Source organism: Zonotrichia albicollis, chromosome 12 (genome assembly GCF_047830755.1).
Source record: "Zonotrichia albicollis isolate bZonAlb1 chromosome 12, bZonAlb1.hap1, whole genome shotgun sequence".
Lineage (NCBI taxonomy): Eukaryota > Metazoa > Chordata > Aves > Passeriformes > Passerellidae > Zonotrichia > Zonotrichia albicollis.
In genome coordinates, this window is record NC_133830.1 from 85,054 (window position 1) to 110,459 (window position 25,406).

Consider the following 25,406-nt stretch of genomic DNA (forward strand, 5'->3'; position numbering starts at 1 on the left):
CTGCCTCCTCTTGGATAATGGGGGGACCGTTCTGTTCCTTGGCACCACCAACCAACCCAAGAGGACAGTTGTCCTGGGGACAAGCCATCTTCCCACTAAAGACTGAGGCAAACTGCCTTCTCCTCATCTGCAGTTACTAAGTTCCCTCCCTCATCCAGTAAAGAACAAAGGTTGGTCTTACCCTACCTTTTACCATTAATATATTTGTAGAAACATTTTTTATTATCCTTTACAGAAGTCAACATTTTAAGTTCAAACCAAGCTTTGGCCTCCCAAATTTTTTTCCTACATGCTCCAGCAGCCCCCTTATATACTTCCTGAGAGACCTGACCCTCCTTCCAAAGGTGATACATCCTCCTTTTATTCTTAAGGTCCTTCAAAACCTCCTTGCTCATCCAAGCTGGGCATTTAACTCGTCGAATCATCTTTTGGCACAGAGGGATAGTCTGTTCCTGTGCCCTCAAGATCTCTGTTTTGAAACTCACCCACCTTTCCTGAACTCCTATTGCATCATATGGGCATGGAGGATGGCCACTAGAAACTCCTGGAGCCTTTCACTCCTTGGATAAAAAGTGCAGCTGAAGCAATAGGTGCAGCTAAAGCACCTGATTGTTTTTTATACAGATGCAATTTGCCCCTTCCTATGACAGTTAAATCAGGTGAACTCTGGCCCAAAGTAAACCGTAAGGCTACAGTTGTTTCTGTCTCAACAAAGAGCAAATGAGTGGGAAGCACTCTAGTTGCTTCTAGATAATTAAAATAACCTCATATACAAAAAGTAGTGGTGAAAGGAGAAGCAACACCAAGTTTCCAGATGTTTCTGACATTTTATAGAAAACATGGGCAGAAAAAAGACACACAGTTTGTTAGCTGGTTTTGACCTGTACAACACCTGCCCATATGGTGACCGTATCAAGACTTCTCATCCCAATGAGCAGTTCAGTTACCATACTTTCCTGTTTATGGTAAAACTCAAGGAGAATTTTGTCAAGAAGATAAAATCAACTCATGCTTTGTTTTTTCTGCTTGTCCTAGCTAGAGCTGCTCAGTACAGAGGATATCCAAACAAGATAACACATGTTCAACGCAGTTTAAGCTGTCTATTGGCTCACTGCTATGTATGATAATAACAGTGTTGCTGACATTACCCTGCATTTGTAATAGAAGCAAGTTATATCTATACTGGAGGCAAATCTCCACAAAGCAGGTTTTGAGCTACAGAATCAGCATAGATTTTAGATAGTTGATTTGGGAAAGATTTTCTCATCCTTTCTTTTTCTTGCTTTCACAGGAAAACAAATTCTAGCTGCTGATTCCACTCAGTTCCTAGTTCTCTACTTCTTAAACCCCCGCTCTGTGACTACACTAAGATACCATGCATGTGTAGCATTGATGAGAAGCTTTACAAGAGACAGAATTTTGGTTTTGTAGGTCTAGCATTTCTCAGGGCTGGTGATATATTAATGTTTATTATGGAGGTAGTGGTCTACTAATGGGGCTTAGCTCCTTTAAAGACCTGTACGGGTCAATTGTAAGGAATTTTGCTGACAGTCATTTAGCTGAAGAGAACCAAAGTGATGGTGAGCATTGTGAGAGGTTTTTAAAAGAAACGTAATTTTTTAAAAAATTGCTCATAAAAATCTCTACATAGTTTTTTGGCTTGTTTTTTTTTAAAATGTCAGTGTGAAACATGCTGTGCTCTAGATCTTGTAGGTGGGAGAAAGTCCCATAAAAATGCTGTCACAGAGGGAAGAAGGATCAGGGTCTAAGCCTAGAGATGAGGAAAAGAGACATTGTCACTTGTCAAAGGGTGAATAGGATAAAAAATAAAATCTCATGAGCTTTCACCACTTCTTGAATTTTGCAGCATAAACCTGAAAGAAAGCTTTGTAAATTCATTGCAGAATAAGGGATCCCAGTACTATACTTGACTTCAGGCCATGCACAACCTATTGAAAATCTTGACAACAGCCTCAGCCAGCTCTGACATGAGTCACGTTTTTATTTCTGTTTACTTGAGTATTGTCTGAATTGCAGCAGGGAATTTGAAGGTGACAGTGGTTAATGCAGAATTCAAGCTGCTCATAGACAGGGAACAGTCTGCTGGAGATAACCCATTGCTGCTGGGCAATGGGGCATGCTTCACCTGGCGCTGTCAGGCATTAGAGACAGAAAATATTAAGTGCTCTTGGATGGCAGAGTTTTTCTAAGAAGCACCTCTGAGAAGTGTCTCTAGACAGCATCAGTAATGTCAGATTAATACCAAAGAATGAAAGATTTTAATACATTGCCTACAAGCAGGTATCAATTTTCCAGCAACTCCGTGATTGCTGTCCTGTTTCCTCATATCTGTGGAGCTGTTTGTCTTGGTTCATGCTGGAGATGCAGATGTGTAGGGACAGTATAAGTCATGATAAAGCCAGTGTGCTCCCCAGCATAGCTTTGCATTGCATATCACCATCCTTCATACATAGCACAGCCTCAGAAAACTGCCGCTACTCAGACGCGACGTGCTGGATCTCACCCTGGCTTTGTTTATGAGAAATCACAGTCTCATATACCTCCCAGGAAATGGTCCAAAAAACTCAGCAGATGTTTGCTTTATTAGTAGATGGACTCCATTGTGATGGCTATTTTAATTATCAAATTACAGTGCAGAAAAGAAGAAATGTGTTCACATTGCCCTCTTCATGTCCTGAGGGCTTTTATGCCTGGGTTGACTTCTCTGTCTTCACTGTTTCCATTAAATGAACCAGAAATACATTTCAGTGGGATTAGACAAGAGGAGAGAGTCTGCTGTGCAGAATTGTCTTGGATGATGATTATGGAGCCAGAAGTCATATTGGTGTGATTTAAGCAATGCTAAAAGCACATGCTACCCCAGCTTTATCAATATCACAGGGATACTCAAACTTCTTTTTCTCAAAAGAAATACAACTAGGTACTGATGAACTGAGACAAGAGATAGTTGCATATGTCTGCTGCACAGTCTCCATCCAGCTATTCTCAGCTGTCCCAAATTAAGTACCTCTTCAGTCTCTTGGTAGTTTGTCCTTATGCCTTGAATATGTTCACTAAACTTGGATATTAACCCACTGCATCCCCCTGATGGGCCCTCAGGGCAGGTGGACCTCATCAAGGATAGCTAGTTTGGTGTTTCTGATGAGTTTCTTATCCTCTTACATTTCAGGTCTCAGTCTGCATTCTTAGTTCTGAGAGTTGGCTAGAAGACCTCAGAAAAGATTCTTCCTTAACACACATGTCTACAGAAGTAATGGACTGCATACAGTACAACACAACTTTGAAGTCAAATCTTCTGTTCCTTAAGTAGAAAAGGGCAGTATGTGAGGTAAAACTGGGCACCTCAAAATCTTTCCTTCACTCTTTCTACTTTCACATTGCTAGCCATAAAAAATCCAGACACTGGCAGTGAGATAAAACTACATCACAGTGAATACATCCAGGGCAAAGGGACTCAGTGAGAGTGACATATAGTAAGTTGTCTGGACAAGTAATTTGTCTTGCCATTTGATTGCAGTTTTAAGAAAAAACATTGCTTCAGTGGCTAAAAGAGAGATAAAATATGCATGCCTAATTGAAAAGTCCAAGAAAAAAGCCCCAACAAAATAAAGGAATTCTGTAGTTCATGACATTTTTCTGATTGTTTCATTTGCAAGTAAGAAAAAAAAATAGATACTGAAGTAAATTCTGAACTAAGCCATATTTTTGAATTGCAGAATTAAGATGGTTTCGATTTTCCACAATTATTTGGGAGAGGGGCCAGAAGTAATTAATGTATTCATCCCAGCCAAATATTACAAATCTATGTCATTTTTAATCATTCCAAAGCTGATTTTCCAATTTAAAAAAACCTCAGCCAAAAAGTACAGCAAACTCTAATTTTAATCTGGGAAATGAACCCAACCTCTTAGAAGACAGAGGAGAGCACTTTGCTTCAGCTCTACAGATTAGCAGTTAAGCTCTGTTTCTCTCCTTCTGGAAGTACTGTTTTAACAACTGGGTGAATCTCTGAAATGCAAGAAAACTGAGTTCACTTGATCCTAGCTTCACTGCAATTTTCCCTGGTTTGTTCCCAGGCTGCATGGTGTTGATAAAACAATTGATCCTGGTAGTACAGGGAAATAACAACTTGCCTTCCATCGTAAGAGTCCTGCAGGGCAGAATGGTGTTCATTATGTTGAACTTACTGTGAGTATTTTCCATGGAAAGTATGGAATAATGAACTGGCAATAAAATGAAAAGAGAACATAAAGACTTTGGTATCAAGTTTTAGTGTCTAAATTACTCTGCCAAAAAATAAACAAAGTAATAATAATCAGGAACATATCCCTAATCGCCAGTCTGTGTTATGTGCCATGTTAACAGTTTCGTTTTGTGAAATGTATCATCTTTTTCTAAGGAGATCCAGGACTCATAGTCAGAAGGACATTAGTAAAAGTGTCATAGTTGGAAAAGTGAAATGGAATCTGGGTGATAAATGATACTATGCCAGATACTCATGTGGGGTACATTTGTACATCTGAGGATGTGAACAGCAATTTGTGATTTGACTGCCTTGATGATTTGTTCTAGAACCTGAAATTAGAATGAGCTGAAACATTTTCCAAAAGGGAAACATTCACGAAATAATTGTATGTGAAGCTTACATCTGTTTTGACAGAATTTAAAGGAACTCTTATATGCTGTAGCCTAAGATATAGAAAACCTAGTCTCTGCTTCTCGCAGGTCTGCTTTTCCAGATCACTTTGAGTGATGACTTTGAATCAGTCAGCAGTGGTAATTAGATTATGAGTTTCTCACAACCCAATGCCTAAAACACCAGCCACAGGGAGAAGGAAATACCTACAGGTTTTGGTCGCAAGACCCAAAAATGGACACAGTCCTGTTTCATTTCTAGAACATGTAAAATAATGTACCTTTTCAGGTACAAAAATATACCTGATGTACCCAATGTACCTTTTCAGGTACAAAAATAAATTCCTACACCTCAGATGTTGCAACAAAGAAAGACAGTGGTCTCCTGGTCAAGTTCTGTATGAATAGAGCTAACAGTCAGAGCTTTGCAGTCTACATTCTGCCCTCTTGGGCACTCTTCTACTGCTGGATCTGAGAGACAGATGTTGTTACTGCATTGAAAGGGATCTCTTAAAGCCATACATTACAAGTGTCATTTCCATTTTGGAAATGGCAATTACAAACCGAGGGTGTCCTCCCATTCCTAATACCAGTTTTGAAATTCCGTGTTCTGCCCTTATTCTGCTATGTATGTAACCAACTGTTATTGTACTTATGCATGAATGAAATTTAATTCAGTAATACTATAACAATGCTTAGAGATAATTCTTGTATTAGGACTCATTATTGTACAAGGTGTTTGTAACTTCACTTCTAAACAAGGTACTATTTGTAAGAAATTAGTATTTTGTCTGTCATAGCAGATTCAGACTTTGTAAAGTACTGGTGCTATGTTACTTCTACTTTTCCTAAATTTAGAAAAAATTAAGCTTTTTTTGAAAAGAAAGAAAAAAACCCTGAAAACTGTCATTACCTGCATTGGTAGTATCATTTTCTCTGTAGTCTAAATGGCTCTAGGAATACTACTTTTAAGTCTTTCCCCAATACAACTCTAAAAAGGTTTTTAAAAAGGCAGTGTTCTCTACCACAAAAACCAATGCCTCTTTTGTCCACCAGTTCTTATGTCTTTTGGAATCAAATGCCAAGAATTCAAATTTCTTTTAATAAACAGGTCACTAAAAAGTCTGTTTGCAGCAAATGATGACTGATTCAAGTTGAATTTTATGTTTGTGTTTCACTGACACAATTCCCAAGCTGGCATCCTCCTTTGAGTTTTCACAACTATTATCACTTACAATTATGTCAAACTGGATATTCTGAAAGGATTATAATGAGTTGTATCCATTTGCTGCTATGTTGATGACATTTGCCTAACTGACACCTAATCACATCTCATCCAGACTAGATTCCAGAAGCAACAATGTAGTCCTGGTTGTACTCTGAATTTCAGGACTATTTGTGCAAAAGTACAGAGCAACTGCTGTAGGGTACGGACCTAGATTCACTAAGGAGGAGGACTTGTAAAGATATTCTAGTTCTGTGTAGCTCACTATAGTAAATAAGCTCCTTGTACAGGTATGAAAGATATCTGGATCTGATTCTTACCTACGTAAAATTTTAAACCTGTTTAATATGCTTGTTAGATAACAGAACTGTCCACCAACACAGAACGTCTCCAGGGCCAGGTTTGTGTGTGACAAATGTGCCTTGGTTCTGCTTGGCTCCATTTGCGGAGCTCCCACACGATGATTGATGCAGATCTTTTTCTGAATTGTCCATCTGCAATGTTTTTATGAATTCTAATTCTTTGAGCAAGTAGTACTGCTTAAATCTTTCATTATTGCTGTTCTTCTCCAGTGTGTGCCTTTGTGCAGAAATCATCAGCTTGGCTGCTGATGATTTCTGAAATGATTGCTGAAAGCCACTGACAGTCTAAACTCAAGAACCCTCACCGCCAGCAGAAAGCAGCAATGCTAACAAACATGACTGTTAAATAGTTCCAGATAGATTTCTGCATCTCAGCTTGGCCATAAGAATGAAAACACTACTCTGTGCCTGAAGCATGGGCATAATCCTGGGGTACCCAGCCCTCTCTCTTAAGGACAAAGTGAAATCCATTTTAGTTTGCAGTAAACAGAAACAGGAAAAGTAAAACTGTGCCTCAAGGGAGATGGACAAAGTAGCTCAGGTTTAGACCCTGTCAGGGATCAACAGTGTCCAAAGCCTTAGGTCTAACCTGTGCTCTAAACGTGACTGCTTTGGGATTACCCACTCTACACAACTGATTGCCTAAGCACAAAATTGAGAAACATGCCAAGGATCAAAACAAATAATTAGTAGTAAAGCAGTGGTTTCAGCTTTGCTTCCCAGACAGTGGTCTCCCCAGAGAGGTGTACGTCTCATATTCTGAAATGACTATCAGGTGACCAGCTGAAAGTTGTTTCTAACTTATATTTTTCCTTCCCTTTATTAATGAAGTTGTAGGTGGTTGGCTTATTCTGTCACTGATTTATAGAGAGGAATAAGTCTTACAGAGGGTTGTATGAAATCACAGGGTCTTATGCTGCTTAAAGATCACAAATACAAAGTGAGTCCACTGAAGTCAGGATGAACCCTCCCCATTTTTACATCATTGTATCCACAGTCAGACTGTCACTGAGATAAGTCATTTTATAGAGGAGAATACGGCAAAAGTGTTGGGTGGTTTCACAGTCAGAGGCCATTTGTACTGTGACTAGGGATTACTCAGCAAATCATTTGAAACCTATCCTGATAATTGGTGGATGTATTCCTTGTTAGCTTCTGTCCCTTGACAGAAATGCAGAATGGAATTTCAACATAACGCAGATATATGGTGTGCATGGTCTGGGAAGGAAGAAGTTTCACAGCACAGTACTTCTGTCACCGTCAAGCACTCAGGTCTTCATTATGCCCACATCCTTTGCATTGCAAGGATCCAACATAGCAAAAGGTTCCCTCAGATGGGAATGGTAGGGTGACGGAGATCAACAGGGCTATGATTTAGCAAGGGAAAGAAGGAAAAGAGAAGCATAAAAAGAATCTTAAGGGAAACCTCTGCAGGGGCTGTTGGATATAAAAGCTCTGGGGTGCCTTTGAAGCTAATGATTTATTGAAAGTAAAAGCTCTGTGATGGCTGACATGTGATGTGATTAATATGTTCAAAGGAGTCCCTAAAGGGTAGAGCTGCCTTTAATAATATATTATGTATTATTGGCTGCCCCATTGTACCTTCTGGCATGGTGGGACGCTGGGTGTGGTGCAGCTGAGCGTCAGCCCTTGCTAGTTCATTGCCAGGTCATCTCTGGGGAGGAACTGTTCCCTGTTTACAGGAAATGCAGGACAAGGGCCGAAGGGCTGGGCTGAGCACAAGCTGAGGCCACCACAGCTCACTGCCTCTCCCTCATGGTTGGGAGAGCAGGAAGGGGGTATGCCACTTGCCTGAGGCCCAAGGACACTGTTTTGTTTCCAGGCATGTCCAGCTTTTACTGCTTCTTTGTTTTACCTAGTGTTTTAAAACTACAGGACTGGGGAGAGTAATGGTGCTCACAGACAGCGATGCACCCCAGGGTACGTCACTGAGCCTGAAGTGTGGATTGGCTACACAGGTGCCTCAAAGCAAAAGCCTCAAAGCTATCCATCCTGGCACATCTGGGACACGGCTAGTGAAACCTCACTCTCAGGCTTTCTCTTATCCCTTCTCTACTGATAGTGCCCCAGGCTGGGACAGAGAATATTCCTTAAGATGGAGCCCGAACACCTTTGTGCTTCCTGCATTCCCTTCCAAAACTAGAGCTGTACCAGCACTGTTATTCTGTGACCAACTCCAGGAGCAGTGGTTGAAGCTGGGAGAGTTTTGTCCCCAAAGTGTCTCGAAAACAGCAAAAGCCTTATGCACCTGATCAAAAATCCTCTTCCCCTCGCCTGTATTCTGTAACACAACAATGTAAGAAGGAGCAATATTCAAATTGAAATGCTTGTGGAATTAGAAAGAGCACCTTTCTGGCCTTGCCAGTCAAACAGCTTATGCCTCAAAGTGTGAAATGTGATTATCCCTGTGTTACCTTGCCTTTACAGGCTGTGTATGTTATTAGCAGGCATCATGTCTTTCTTGACCTTTTCAGACTTCAGGTACAATATTTGCCTTGATGATCTGCCATAGGGAACTGACTGGCTAAACATATGCTGCACTAATAGGCATTATGCTGCACTAATAGACATTTCCTTTTATTGTCTTTAAATGCATTTGGACATTATTTTCCTTTATTAATGAGCCTTCCTTTTGCAGAATGAATTAAAACATTCATTTACAAATTGATACAGGGAAATAAATAATCAGTTTTAATAAAACAGGGTACTTCAGCACCCCATTGCATCTCCCAAATTACTCAATCTGCATTGAGTTCATATTATTTTAGTTTTTTGCAATAAGAATGTCACTGTCTGAGAGTTTGAACTGGTAACTACTGGGCTTGGGACTTGAGATAGGGACAGGGATACTGCATGCAGAAAAAAGCAGCATTCAATCCTCTTGGCCAAACAATGGAGGGCTGGGGTCTTTGCAGGTGTAGATTATTTTTCCTTCCCACTGGATGGCATATGTGACTTTTGCATATGTGAGTTTTGCGTCATCCAGCTGTGTCCAGGTGAGATTCTGATCTTGCATCGAATACATTATAATTAGTTATGAGCTAAGATTCCTGTGACAGAGGAGTTTAAATGGGCACAGGGTGGGGTCTGTGGATGGAAATGTTATGGCAGCAATTTAGTAGTCATTTGTAAATTTAGCATGAGCATGCGCTATCTGAATTGATATGTCAAGCTCATCACCACTCAGCTGGCTTCAGGGAAGATATACTTGTAGAGGATGTACTCTATAGGGAAAGAATAACTGTACCTTCCAAAGTAGTTTTCATATAAGATTGCTTTGGTGACTCAGTTCAAATAATTGCCAGTGCAAACACCAGTACACACAGAAAAACATTTAGGGTCATAACTTTCGTTCATTTTAGAGCTTTGGTGGATCTAGGTCTAAATGAACTCAACACTGCAGCCATTCTCTCTTAGGCAAATATTTGAAGGATCATCTTTTAGCAGTCGAGAAACATGGTCTCACTAATGAATGGATGAAACATCCTAGACAAAAAGACATTCTGTTACCCCACAACAGGCAGAGCAGAAGTCGGTGCTTACCTCAGAAACACAGACTATGTCACTACATGTAAACATTGAATATGGGAGCCCTGCGTTGATAATTACTGACAAAAGCACCTTTAATGTACTGGTAGGACTGGAACCAAGGATGTGATTTCTAGCCTCTTCTACCGCTTTCTTCGCTTGTGGTGAAATTTTTGGCCAAATATTGTCATGATCTTTACTTTCAGACACTTTTGAAACCATAAGAAACTTTGAGAAAATATATCGGGGGCTCTTTGGCCTTCATGTATATTGCTGGTCATTAATTTGCATCATCAAATTTGCAGTTTGCAACAGATGCAAAGAAAATAATTATTCTCTCTTTCTCTGTCCTGACACTGACTGGGAAGATAGAGTGAAAGACCACAGAGAGGCAGCAAGGAGGTAATCCAGGTAGTCTGGGTGTCTGAATGCTGAACAGATACCTGTTAACCAAATGATGTCACAATGGTTGAAACACCAGCACACCCTAGACACTGGTTTTGGGACACATTGAGCAAGATATCCTTTGCTGACCTCTTGAGTTTTATTAGCTGGGATCATCCTTTAGGCAGCATGTACCTTATGGAGACAAATTATTACTTCATTTCAAATATGAAAGCAGCAGAGGTTCCTTAAGTGCTGCACTTGTTCATACCCTTCTATCGACTGAATATGAGCTCCTGGACTCTGCACATGAGGGAAAATCTGGAGGCAGAACAGAAAGGCTGACAGCCACACTTGCATGGGAAACGCATAGCCCTGTTTGCAGCTTAGAGGTAAATGCAGATATCTGAGGAGTTTCCTTTCTGAAAGGAAATAAGAATCTGGTCAGTGACCTTGGGAGTCTCGTCATTGTCCTCTCACTTACATTAGCTCATCTTTGCCCAGCCTTCTGTTATTCTAGCATTGGCTTTGATGCTGTGGGTTTGTGGGATCTCCAAGCAGATTAAAGGGATGAAGCAGAGATGTGAAAGGAAGTTAGTGTTTCAGAGGAAATGGGAAGTATAGAAATAATATAAACTGAGTCATCCAGGCCCGCATTACAGACTGATCTGTCTGGCCAACATGTCTACTAGAAAACATGGCGATGTCAGATTTTGATTCTCAAGACAAAAGATTCACCCTCTTGGCTGAACACAGGAACCTTGCCCTAGAAATGTAAAACGCTTGGGGCCACTGTGGTGTATAAGCTGTATATAAACTCCTAGAATGACACTGTGGTCAAAAAAACCAAATGTGATCCTTGAATGTGAAAACTCAGTAAAGTCAGGTAGGATTAGATGGGTGTTACAGCTTATATACACAGCTTGGTACTCATTTTTTGCCAGTGCTGGAATAATGAGTTACGTGTTGCAGTACCAAGAGCAGTATCAAAACTGGATGGCAGCAAAAGTTGGTGTTAAAATTATTGGTAAATTGAATAATGCTAATAATAATTTGATGAAGTTCAGAGATTTTAGAATTATTAAATCATAAGTGGCATGACAGAGTAAGACACCAAAATCTTCACCTATTTCATATAAAAGTCAAAATTAAGGGACAACTTGAATACAGCTTGTAAGTACACAGTAACAAAATCTGAAAGACTGGCCACCAGTTCAGCAAAGGTTTAACAAGATCCAGCAGCTGGAATTTGGAGCTAGGCATATACAGATTGCTTTAGTCATGCTTTGTGGAGGTTTTGAGATCACTGGCCATTTTAATCGGAAAAAAAAAATTCTTTAATAAAATGCTGTGAAGCCACAGGCCTGTATTGCACTGGCCTGTGTTTCACACCAGGTCCAGTACTCTTACTGCATAGCTTTCTCTGGGTTTCTGGAGCTGAATTCATGTTCCCTTGAAACAATCCAGGGATTCTGGAACCTGGGTATCTTGTAGTTTAAATGACATTGGTATTACCATTATACTTTTCTTGTCCTTTTGATGTTTTCCCAGAAAACCCATTTGCCACAGCATCTAACTTCCATTTAAAAATGTTAGTGTGATTTTACTGAATCTATTTTGAGGGGTTGACTATGGAGGAACAAAGCAATTCTGCTTCCAACTAAGTATGAAGTTTTTACTCCAAACTAGGCCAGAACAATCATCTCTTGGGAAAGCTTGAACAAGTTTGTTTAACCTCTCATTGCTCCTTTCAGAGTCTTCTGGTTGCCCAAATGGTTGCCTTTGAACATAGCAGCCAAAAAAAAACATGCTTGATAAATTTTGTTTTCCAAGCCCTGCAGTTCTGCAGGGATTCTATATGTCTGAGCAACAGTGAGTCTGGGAATAACACCATTGAACTAGTCTGTTCTGTTTTTCTGCAGTGCCTACACTGAGCCCTACAAGGTGTGCCCAGTCTCTGTGACACCAATGGAAGTAGTCACATCAGATGAGGAACAAAAGAGTTCAGAAGATGATGAAAGCAGCCTTGGTGATCCCAGTCTCACCAACAAGGTAAAAAAACTCTAAAAGTGGTTAATGCCTGGCACCTGGAGAGGGAAAAGCAATTTGCAGAAGATCCTGGATTCTTAGCTTGTCTGGTGCTCATTTAGAAATGGCAGAGCCATCAGTCCTTTGCTCTCCCACTGCACTAGGAAAAATTTACCTCTACAGCACATGGCAAAGGCAAAGAATGTAGTCTGAAGATGGACAATGGAGACAACATAACAGCAAGAAAGGCCTGGCTTGAATGTCAGGAAAAAAGTCTCACTCCAAAGCATTTAGTTTCCATCTTGAGAATTTAAAATTACATTGAATCAAAAAAGACATATGGAGAAGACCTGCACAGTGCACAAACAGGGACCAGTAAGCAGAGTCTCAAAGGTCTCAAAACAAGCAGGGCAGCTACTGAATCAAAAGCAGCAGTACATAAGAATGTCTTTGCTGCTCCTTACACATTTCCACTGTTTCCAGACTCCAGGAATCATTCTGTTTTGCAAACCTTTAACATATCAAAATGTGCACTCCTGTGCACATACATAAAACTGAAATGTGCTGCAGTTGGGAACTACAGACTTGTGTGCCTTGAGGAAGTACCTACTTTAGAAGCCTTTCAAGGGACAGCTCTTGATTTATATAATTATGCAGATCCTCCAGGACAGCTGCAATCTAGCTCTTCAAGGATGGATCTGGAAGACAGATATGGACTACTTTTCCTTCACTCTCACTGGTTCGCAGAGCTAACCTGAAAAAGTTAATTGTTCTCATAATCCTTCCGTTTACTTACCATTAGCACTACTGTAAACTGCTACATAGTGCATAACAAGTACAAATGGGGCATTATAAAGTCATCCAGATAGTGAAGCTTATAAAACTGCTATGAGCCTCTGATTGTGGCAGTAGCGCTCTTGTCTGAGTACAATCAAGCTACAATACACCAGAACAAAATCAAGCTGCAATACACTCTGAAGTACAACACACACATAGTGAAATGCACGAGGAGATGAAATTTATCCATGTTAGCATGGCAAGTTAGTGGCACACACAGCGATGGAGCTTCTGCTTCCATGTTTTCATGAGTTGCCCTGCTTTGAAATGCAGTACAAAAGAGTACTCCAGAGAAGTGACTTGCACAATGCTTCTGATTTAGAAAATTGTTCTATGATCTACTTGTGCAGCTCTTAGGCCAAACAACTCCATTGTAGCCCTATGGAGGCAGTTTTGCCTCCAGCCCCACCATTTTTTTGAGCTGGATCTGTTTAGTTCAGTTTTTTAAGGATACCAGTCTGGTTCTGATAAAGGTTGTACAAACAGCTGGGTCAGCACGACTGAGAACTGGCACTATGTTTAAAGGGGAATGACTGGCACTGTCACCAAAGTGCCATCAATCTTTATGATTAATATGTCACAGGCAAAATTCAGGGACTTCAGTGTCACGTGGTCTGTCCAGAACAAGTCTGAAAGTGTCTCTATGCATTGCCTGTCTTGGGTTATTTAATTGCTGTTTGTTTAACCAGGAAATTAGCTCTGAGATACAAAACAGTGTTTGTAGACAGATTTCTGCAAACAGGGGATTGAGTGGGTGCAGGTCCCTCAACTATTCACTCTCTGAAACAAAGTCCAAGTGATTATTATAAGACTGCAAAGCTACCAGCATTTTAAAATCTTTACTCCCTGCAGCCAGTCATGTGCCTAGTCCTGTGGTATAGCTGTCTCCCAGCTCCCTCTTCAGTAGCTGCCCTCTGGGCCTTGCTCCAAGCCTTTGCTTAGCAGATGGAGGCCATGGCAGCCATGTAGGGACCCTTGACTTTCTGCTTCGCTGAGTCTCTTACCAGCATACTTGGTCTGGCAAGCAAAGTCACTAAGACTTGATACTGCACTCATTTCCTCTGAGTCCACTTTTAGTCACTGAGGGCTGCATTTCTTTGCAACTACTAGACCACTGTTTTTGCTCTTTACTTCATCACTGCTGAAAAAGTCAAACTTTTTCCAGTACATTCCTTTCAGTACGTATTTCTGTGCTTTAGCCATCTCTTACCATAAGGATGAATCGTGAATTAGGAGCAAAATACTATTAGCCACTTGCACCTCAGAGCCATACAGTTTGCTTCTTTCACAGTTATCTGTTTCTTCCAAGATGCCAACCAGTTAAATAGATGCCTCTGAGATTTCAAACAATGTTGTCTGGTGAAGTACTGAACTAATTCTGGAGATATTTATTGCCATTTAGTTTAGACACTTTTTTTAGTACGCAATAAAGCCCTTTATCCTGTTTGCTTCCACAGATCTCTCTGACAGCAGTCAGAACAGTTTGGAATATGACCATTTTGATAAAGAACTCCCCTTTCCAGGAGGTATATCCTCAACAGCTGTGAAGCTAGCCTGTTCAAAGTTAAGCACTTTCTGCTTCTTTGACAAATTTTGGACCTGTAAAAATCCACAGAAAATTTCACTCCTCCTTCAATAACAAGACATTTTTCAAACTTGCCATCTGTATTAGCAGCTATTACTTTGTACTATATTACTAGTATTTGAATTGAGGAAAATGGCCTGTCTTCGAAAGTCCAGGATACCAGACACTGAACAACAAAGAATAAAGTCTGGTCACTATTTCTACTATAGAAATATGTCAGTTTAAAGTGCTCTCTAACACTGCTTTACTTTGTAGAATGAGAAATCTCTTAATTGCTTCTGACTTCTTCTGTTGACAGAAAGAAGGCCAGTCCAGAGCTTACCTCATTGCCCAGGAACTAATGTCTTCAGAAAAAGTGTGAGTTTGTTTTTTTAATCTACCTGTTGCGCTTCTAAAATTAAAGGTATGTAGACCACCCTTCCATATTCATTTGATGGCAGTTAATAAAAGTTTGTCTCTCTCCCCAGATATGTGGAAATGCTCCAGTTGTTACGTATGGTAAGTAAATAATTTTAATCACTGAAACCTAGATACTCTTTTATTTAGCTGCAATTTAAAAGACATAAAAGCACTGAAGGGATTTAAGTGAATTTGAGGAGGAATGGCTTACTGTGAACCATTCTAATCTATTATTTGTCATCTAGAGGGAAAAGCCATGGCCAACAGTTGGGGTTTCTTGAGACTGAGACTGGTGTAAGGTGCATAACAACCCTAGTGCAGAGAAGGAGATGGTGATAAACAGGAGTGGACACTCTCCCTTCACAGTGAGACAGATGGGATTAGAGCTATGAAGCATGGGGATTTGGTTTCAATGGACTCACTCTGCTTGCATTTAAGCTTCTTGTTTTCTAATAATGCAGTATTGGTAATAGCCGGTGTGCTCTGGGTAGCCACACTGTGTCACAGTGTTTTGGTTTAAGACAATTTAAGAGGCAGATACTCTAAAATTAGTTACCTCTCCATTGATTTAACAAATCCCTTTCCACCAATAAGGAGAAAGGAACAGGAGTAGATATAAATGAAAAAATAGCATTCTATAAAAAAGAAACAGCAACAGGCAAAAAATAACAGTAATCCTCACTAGTTACAAAGTTGTTGAGCTCTCACGGACTACCGGAAACAAACATTAACTCCAAAGGGCAGAGTAACCCCTCTCCCAAGACGACGCCCCCTGCAGCCCAGAGCGTGTCAGAGACAAAGGGAAAATGTCAGACAAACCCCTAAGACGGCGCCTTCCGCAACTGCATGTGGGGAGACAAAGGTGGCAGCAGCCCTCCGCGCCTCATCTCTCCAGCAGCAACAGCTCCATTGACAAAGGTGGCCGGCACCCTCGGGCATCTGGAATTTGGGAACTGAAGAATTTGGTGAATCTGCAGTGCCAGCCTCTCTGCATGTCCCTAGGCTGGCGGCAGCCAACCAGCATCAGCACTGCGTCCTCCAAGCCACTGGTGCTGATGCTGTGCTGCTCTCTCGCGTGCCTGTTCTGATGGGGGCTAGGGAGAAAACGGACTCTCAAGCACAGAAAGAGCAGTGGCTCAACCCCAACCAGTGCCGGCCTTGCGCTGCAGGCAGATGTTGCAAAATTCACTCTGAAAGCTTTTCATTTTGAAATGCAGCCTCTCAGGTTGCTACCCTGAAGCAACTCTCTTCTAAGGCCAAAGGGAAACAAAAACAAGCCAAAGCCTCTACCTGCACTGCCTCAGCTATCTTGCCCTGCAAGAACAAAAGGGAAAAGAGCAGAGCCAAGAGGCAAAAGAGCTCTGCTTGGGCAATGTGAACATGAAAAAGACGGGCACCTTCTGGTTCTGCTTCTGGTTGGCCATGGAGTCTTAATGAGACAGTAACAACTTTGGTCTCAGGTATAGAATACCAAAACAGTTTGGGTTAGCCAAGACACACAGCTAATCACCATGGTGAAAATACAGATTCTGGTGTCAGAAACATGTGAGAGAACACCCAGAAATAATCAATTTTAGTCCCTGATAGAGAATTCTTGCATGGCATAAACTGACTGGAATACTGGAATACTCTGTGTCCCTTTAACAGATCTTCCTCTGCTTCCCTAAAGACTGGTACAGAGCTTAGATGGCCTTGCTGTCAGTATCTTTCTTGGCTGTTAGTTGAAAGGTAGTAAGGAATAATAGCCACTACACAAAGCATACTGCTGCTATTTCCACTGCTGCTTGGAAAGAAATTTCCTGAGAAGGGAAAAAGTAACCCCACGTTGTCCTTGGAGGACATCTCAAGCACTAGCAGTGGAACAGGAACTGTGATGGGGACAAAAGTAATAAGGTTGGAACTCAAAGGATACTAAGTGTGACAATGTCACTGAATTGGGAGGAGCTGTCGATTCCCTCAAGGGCAGAAAGCCTTGCAGACAGGCCTTGACAAGTTAGATAGGTGGGTCATCATCAGCCACATGAAGTTTGACAAGGACACATGCCAGATTCTGTGCCTGGGACAGGGCAACCCTGGCTGATAGACTAGGGAACAAGAGGCTGGAGAGCAGCGCTGTGGAAAGCACACAGACAGTAGAGTGAGAGTATTTAGTGGAGGTGTCTAGGAGAGGTCTCTCATTTGCATTACATCCTGGTATTTTCCATACACCTCTATGAGATAAAAGTGACTTACCAATGCCAGAAAACTTTTCAATAAATATATCTGAACTTGAAATGCCTTTCAGTGCCTTTACACACAGTATAAATGGCTGCACACCCTCATGGCTGCTATAGCACCATGTCAGTGTCCAGCTGCCTTGCCTATGCTATGAGGCAGGAAAAAAATACTTCAGGACTATTCCCCATCCCTTCCCTTTTCTGCTTCCTCTGGTAAATCCCTGTGTAGTGAAATTTGTTTCCCTGCCTGCCCAATTCACTGGATTAAAGGGATCTTACAAATATTTAGCATGTTCTCATTTTTCCCTAGTTATGAAAGAAATTAAGGAAAAGAGAAAGAGAAAAAAAAAGAGAAGTTAATATGTCAAATGAAAGTGAGAAATGGACCAAAGCAAACCCTTGAATGAATGCACTGGTGGGCAAAGTTAAGCCACTTATTGGTTGTGAAATGTCAGAATTACTATAACCATGCACTGTGACATTCCCTATCCCAATTCCCTGGGTTAGAAAGTTTAACAAAACCTCATCAATTTGAGAACTGGAAGGACCCATCAGACAGATGTGCAGTCACCAACCGTATGAAGTTTAAGAAGGGCAAAATCACAATTTTGATTAATTATTTCCTTATATAGTGGAAAATTTCATATGTGTCTTGACCCATACACTCCTTTCAGGATTACAGGAGGCATTTTTCAACAGAGCCAACAAGCGAGTTTCTCAGATAAGATGTAATTCTTTTTATGAGTTGGCTTTCTAACTAGTGAGGATGTATGAATGGAACCTGTGTCAGAGAATGAGGGAGAAGAGAGAAACGGGCAGCCTGTTTTCACACTTGTCTGCTAGTTCAGGCAGTCTTTGGTTTAGAAGAAGTCAAAAATCTTTATGGGAAAAGGCTCAGAGGGTATGTTTCTGAGTTTCATTGATTGTCTGTCACCCTGGCGTATCCCGTCTCTACTGGTATAAGCTGAACTCTCTATGATACCTACCTACTGCAGTGGCATTCAGAAATAATCTGCAGGTTTCTCCAAACGTTTGCAAACACGTTCAATCTAGAAAACACTGTCACTTTTTCTGTCCCAACTAATGTTGAATCTTTGTATTCACCTGCTGCCCAGTGTATTGTTCAGAATATTTAGAGAAACTATTACCAATATTACAACATGCAAATCCCTTAGAATGTAGGGGTAATATTGGTTATTACCTAACCAAGCAATATTTTCAATACTGCCGTAACACTAAAAGTTACAATAATTCTAATTATTATTCCTTTTTCCGTATTTGAATAGTTTTAAGAATAATCACATCAGCAAAAAATCATGCTTTCCTGTGCACTTGCTATTGACACAAGTTCCACTGGCAGATTTCAGAAGCAACCAAGAGTGCCCACAGGCACCAAACTGATCTCAAGGTACAACACAACATTCATGGCCAGTTAGGACCTTCCTTGACAACATTCCTCAACCCAGGCATGCATTTCTGTTTCCCCTCACCAACTATCTCAAGAAAACATTTTCTAGAAACCTAGCATCATGTCTGAAGTTTCATCTTCTCATGTAAATCCACATCTTGGTAAGAAAGGCAAAGAACTAAACCACACCCTAGCTACTTTCAGAAAGGAAAAAAAAGGCTTTTCTTAAGCCTGCAGCAAGAGCAATTTCCCATCTCATTTTCAGACTTGGCTAGTGCTGCTGTTCATTCAGCATAACAGATTCTGTTTGGCCTTTCAGTGGAGACTTTAATAAACTGATTGATTGCCAAAATGATGACATTTCCATACACCCACTCCGCTATTGAACTGAAAGACTGGAAACATTGTGTTAGCTCACAAACTTGGTATCCGTTGGTGTGGAAGTAGTGATAATAATTTAAAAGGTTAGCTGTTACTTGCCCTACTCAAAGGTAATGCAGTTCTCTGGAGCAGTAAGTTCAGGACCCATTCTGGTCTGAGCAGATGGAACTGGCAGGGCCTTCTAGTCCAAGTTAATGACCTCTTGGTACTCACAGTTTTTCCAAAGTCGATTAATCTTTGAATCTCCTTCAGGATCACTTAATCTTCAAGCTTTATCATTCTGTCTCCTATTCTGCTTCCCCAGCAGCGCAGGCTGCACTTGACATTTTTTCCTTAGTACTTGCTCCTGAACAAAATGCTGCAGACGGCTTTCTCAGTCTAAAATTTCACACATCACCAAGATGGTTTATTTGCTTCCCCTCAGCTGGTCTGTTTCAAATGGCTTTACAAGATGTACACAAATGAAACTTGGGGTGACTTAAATTGCTTCAGGATCCCAGTCTGTATGGGACCAAGCATTTCCTTGATAGTGTACCATGATCACATTTATTTTGCCTTTCATTTTTAATAGTGGACCATGTTCATGTTTATTTTGCCTTTGGCTTTTGTACATAAAATCTCTGTGAGTGCAGAAACCCCTTTGAAGTGATTACTTCCCTCCAAGATATTTACTGAATTAAGGACAGCTCTGCACGGAAAAGACATCAGTCCCAACATCTCCTTTGAAAAAGAAAATTGACCCTGTTTCCTGGTTTGTATTTTCCTCAAACAATTGACCACAATTGTTAGAAACAAAGAGAGCCAGATTTATGCTTCCTAAGCATTTGGAGATATTACTATGAATATGATAAAGATCGATATGTGCTGGTTCTCCAGCCTTCAGAGCAGTTTGGAATTCAGCCCTACACTGGACATCTCAGTGTTCATGACTGCAAAATAGATCTTTGGACATAAAAAAGAACAAAATAATCGTAGTGCTCAAGCCTCTAACTTAAGAGTTAAACCTCATTGATTGAACTCTATTTTCAGAATTCTTATATGTGGCACATTCTCAAAACCAAAAATTAACTGCCTAATTTAGGAACCACTGCTAGGTGTTAGAAAAAACAAAATTCCATCTATCTCATTATCCCATTCCATCTTTCTAATTATTTACACTTTTAGTGAATGATTTGCTGAGCCTTTTTTACGACTGAATTTCTTGGATGATGTTCAAACTTCTGCTGAACCAATCAAGTCATTACTTTCCTAATAAAATGTTTTAGTGAATGCAATGTGCTGCCTAAGCAAAGAGCTAGCTTGCTGTTAGGCCCTCTGAAGCTCTTATAACAGCCTAAGGACACGCTGTTACAAAAGAATAGCCCGTCCTCACTTACACCAGGCTGATTTTTGTTCTCATATATTTATTCATTTTTGTGTTCATCAGCAGTGGGAAAATAACTATGTATTGGCCGGGGTGCTTCCACAGTGGAAATGCTGAGCCAAAATAGCTTTCAGATAACCTGTGTATCTCTTAAAAGGAGAAGGAAGCCACACCAGCACATCTGGATCAGGACAATTCCCTGGTAAAAAGCTGCACTGATACAATATCCTCAGTGCATACTGTACAGTCTGCTGGTTCTAAAATTCATTTGCTGAATTCATTGTGTTTTGGATGAATATGTCTATTTGGCTGCATGTGAATGTGTGCTGAGGTCAGGGTTCCTGACCTAGATTGTACCCTGTATGGCAGGATAAGGGACTAATTGTGGCTGCTGAGATAGCATTTTCTGCTGTTCATCTGGCATTGTTTCTGCTGAGTCTAGTAGTGAGAAATGTGAGATCGCTGCTCCATACAGATCAGGGGTCATTCAGTCTGCTATAGATGATGTGCCACTCTTTAATTCAGGAGTGCCACTTTCATAATTCGGAGAGGGGCTGCTAACTGTGGTGCAGATACCTCCAAGAATCTCCATGAGTCAGACTCGGTTCATAGGGTACTGTACAGCACCTCATGTCTGTACTTGGCTTTAATATGGAGGCTGTCTTTTCCCCCTTTGAACTCTTCACCCTCCCCTCAGGTATAATGCATAGATGTCCAAAGGAGCTTTGGATTCTGCAATATGCAGAATCTATTAAATCCACCTTCATTCTAGTAGTGAGAGTGATTGTAAAATCCTGCCCCATTTTATGCAATTAGTGTAGACTTTATTTACATAATTTGGGCTGCAACAAGATTTTCTGTTGTCCTCCCTAGCTGCCTTACAAAGTGTCAAATATGATGACTTCCTATTAGTATCGGTCCATTAAAACACCAGCTTGACTATGGAAGCAATTGCAATTCTAGATATACATGTAAAGTTATTTTGTATGCATGTATATTGATATATGTGTGTATTGCGCTGAAAAGCATAAAGGTCTGGATGCCAGGTGGGTGTTGTGGTGTGAAGAAGGTAAAAATACACTGTGTGTAGACATGATTTCTGTAGCTGAAGTGCCGGTATCCCCATATGAAGGCAAAGGCAGAAAAATAGCTGCAGTTTTCCACTAATGCATCTGCTCTGTACACTTGCTCCTTTTTTTTTTTTTTTCCCCAGTGTTATTCCCTAATGGAAACTCACACATCTATTTTAAAAATTGTAGAAATATCCCAGGGGAATTTATTCACCCATCAGACCATTCCCTTTTCTTTAATACAGTCTAGAGATATATGCAGAAAAGCTGATTCAGCCATTACAGCTGTAGGGGTCAGACCTCTACTTCATGTGGATTTACATAGTTTTTCTCTGGCAAGAACAGCAGATGATTAATGTCTTCAAAGCATTGCATTGCATCCTTTTGAGTTAAGATTTCTTTACCTTGTTAACAACAATGTGAAGGTAATTCAAAATTCGGGAAGCAGTTCAGTTCTGCTTTGTAAGAACCTTTGTTCCTCCCAATAAGATGATGTAATAAAGAGCAAGTCAACTTTGTTTTCAAAACCTGGAATCAAGGTTACCCATAATCCTTAGACTGCAGGCATTCAGAGTCTTTCTAATTCAACCACAATCTAGCAATCTGTTCCTTCTAGTACAATGTTCACTTTTTGTTCACAGAAATGCTATTTGTTTCAGATATTTCTCTTGGCCTATTAAAGAGTGGCTTTGCTCTATAATCATCATTTTCTACTGGAACGTCACAGTTTCTAGCTCAAATGCAGGCCTGATGCTAGAAACACAATGCTGTGAGCCAGTGAGAAGGAACCTCAATCCCCACCTGCAGAGGAACTTCTGGTCAGACCATAGGACTAGAAATTACTATTGGCAAAGACAATATTAATGGTGGTGTACTCCCTTCTCCATTCTGTTCTCCTGCAATTGTGGTCAATATGCAAGGACTAGGATTTTCATTATGACTAGATTAGAATTGTCTATGCTAGTGCTTTAGAAGATGAAAAATAAGAAACCCAAGTAAATCTAGCTACTGATCAGCATTTCTTGGACAATTCTAAAAGGTCTTCTTTCAAATAGTGCTGTCTGTTTAGCACAAATAGTGCTACACCTGTAAGTCAAAATCCCAACTTTCCCTTCTATAGTGTACTCAGCTTTCTAATATTCATAGTTGCTTTCAATACACTGCAGATGGCAGAATCATTAGCTTTTTACAGTAAAGGTAGAAAATAACTTCGGTCCTATCATTTTCTGACTACCTCTATTAGACTGATTGTAGTAGACCCCAGTTCCCAGGGATTCATCCATCTCTATTGGATGAACTGATCTAATTTGGCCTGTTCTGTTATATACAGAAAAAAAGAAACAGACATTCTGAATCCAGAATGAATTACTGCACTCCAAGTTTTTTTGAAGTAGAAGTCGAAGAAAAGAAGTCACCCAGCATAGCATATATGTATGTATGCATACATGTACAGAGAGGCAATTTTTTTCTCCAGGGTAACTTACTTGCCTGATAAGTCATAAGTCTGACAAGAGATTTTCCTTCCTTTCACTAGGGTCCTGCAAGGTTAAATGTTCTCATTTCACTCATTTTGCTAATAAAGGCTAACATATATACAGGATTGCACAGTTGAAATTTGCAGGTGGACTCACACATTCACCCCTATTGTTGGAGAGAAATGATACACAAACTCACTGTTTCTGCATCTGTTCACAGAATCCTGGAAGCTAAACCTAGAATTAGCTCTTGTCCAATTAACTACACCTCTTGCCCTTTTATTAGAATATCACATTTCATATAGATGTTGAATCCTGTACAGAACTTTCTTGATAAATGCTCTACCAAAAACCTCTGGTTGCTGGCATTGCTGACTTCTTTGTAAGAGTATCTAGAAATAACTACTGCTACAAAAGTATCAAGGTTGCTGATCCTAGGTAAATTGGGCTACTTTTCTGTAGCCTACAGCCACATACTTTTTTTTTTCCCAAATCTTCACACACCCTAACTGTTTCCTGTTGGTGTCAGCCAGCACTCCCAGCATCAGTAAAGTGTCTCATACCCCAGCATCCTGCGGGGAGGCTCATCACCTCAAAGAGGGTGTCAGATTCTTTTCCAAGAGCCAATCATATGTCAGTTAGGCAGGGCTCCACATAAACCAGAAGATACTGTTGAAACCCTGCATTCTTCCTGGTCTCATACTCTCATGACAAACTCCAGACTACAGTCCCCATTTACAGCAGAGAACAGAATTCTCCAGAGGCATTTCTGGAGGGAAAAGACATAACTTGTGTGTATTAGTGATGTTCACAAACAAAAGGAAAAAAAAACAAGCCAACAACCTTTGTGGCTGTGGGGTTTGATCCTCTTTGTTTCACTTCATTATTTGTAGGGTTTATATCAGGAATGTTAAGGATATGGCCATTTGATGGCTATAAAGGGCTTACTTATGGATCCCCAAAATGTAATTAAAAGGTTTATGTTTCAGAAATGTATTTTCATAGCTGGCTTGCTAACCTTCTGTGTCACCTAGGCAGGCACATGACTTGCATGTCCATGCACATGCAAGTACAGGCATAAGACTGTGTGAGATCTGTAGGCTCATCCAACCTTGGAAGAGATTGAGCTTTGTAGCTATCACACCAGAGCCCTGAACCAAACAATTTCTGTTCATGAAGCTGTTTTAAGAAAGTTTTGATCCATCAGGGAATTATATAGACTCAGTGTTTACTACCTCCTGTACTTAGACATTGGGCTTTTGTGAGAGACTTGGAGGCTTCAGGTGCCATGACTGATTACAGTTAGTGAGACTGGAAAAGCACTTTGCATTTGATTAATGGCCTCACAGACACTCAGCATTTTCAACAGTGACATAATTATTTATAATGGATGTTTATAGTGATTACTGTTATGCTGCAAGGGTTTTTGTTAATCATTAGAAGGCTGGCTATCCAGGCGACTGGAATTTAATTATTTGTCTGAGAATTCATTATAATCAAGGGGACAGACAATTAATAACTAATTAAATCTAGTGAGATGCTGTGGGAAAGGAGTGTTAATCCTGTTGCTTGTTGTGGTGGAAAGTGGACAGATACAGAGCTGTTTGATGTTAATTTGGAAAAGATGACATCTTTGTAATGTAATAGATTACTTAAGCACATCACTAGTGAACTACAAGCTATTCACTTGTCTAGGCACAATAAGCTGAGAGAACCCTTTAGATTCTTTCCCTTTCCCTGATCTGGATTAATTATGATGACTGAGGATTTTGAAAGGTTGCAGATTCCTTTGAGTTAGTAAAAACATCCAGAAGAGAGATTGATTGGTTTAGTTGCTTGAAAAACTTTTGAATTGTACACTGGCTGAAACAAGAACTTAGATAGGCTAGCTCACATCAGAAAAAATTGGAAATTTAATACCACAACATTGGGATTATTTATGGTACTGGGGCAGGACATGTTGCAGAAATTAGACCCAGATAATTAGGAAATATAGTAATATTTTTTCAGAAATCTTTATGATATTTTTTTATCCAGGATATAGTTAATCAAAAAGAAAACTGTCATCATGATCTTTTTTTTACCTAGTTCTAGTGGCTTTTCAGAAAACAAATGTTTCAGCTGTTACAGTTGCTAAAAAACCCCAACATTGTCTATGTGTGACTCTTGGCTACTATCAATTAGATAATCCAGTCATCCCAGTTCACAGAGAGCCAGTGTGGACATTGCAGTTGACAGTAACAACAGAAAAACCAGGAATTAATCTGAGGAAACTAAAACCTGGTATTGCCTGGAATCAGTTCCTATCCATGAGAGGAGTTTTGAAGGTCTTTGACTAGACTCTTTCCTATTGTGTAAGAGCAGAACCTTTCAGCAGGATCACAGTCATACAAACCACATCTCACCATGCCGAAATCAGTACAGCAACCTTGATTTAATCAGTCCAAAGTGGACAATCCAACGTAAAA

The 25,406-nt window shown here is 40.3% G+C and overlaps 1 protein-coding gene across 1 annotated transcript in view; it reads left to right on the forward strand.

The window, feature by feature from the left end:
* The window catches only part of FGD5 (FYVE, RhoGEF and PH domain containing 5), a 75,405-nt gene that overhangs the window by 14,957 nt on the left and 35,042 nt on the right, over positions 1-25,406 (forward strand). The window contains exons 3-5 of the mRNA XM_005490175.4: positions 12,099-12,228; positions 14,925-14,983; positions 15,094-15,124. Of these exons, the coding sequence (XP_005490232.3) occupies positions 12,099-12,228; positions 14,925-14,983; positions 15,094-15,124 (220 nt within the window). The remainder of the gene's footprint in view (positions 1-12,098; positions 12,229-14,924; positions 14,984-15,093; positions 15,125-25,406) is intronic.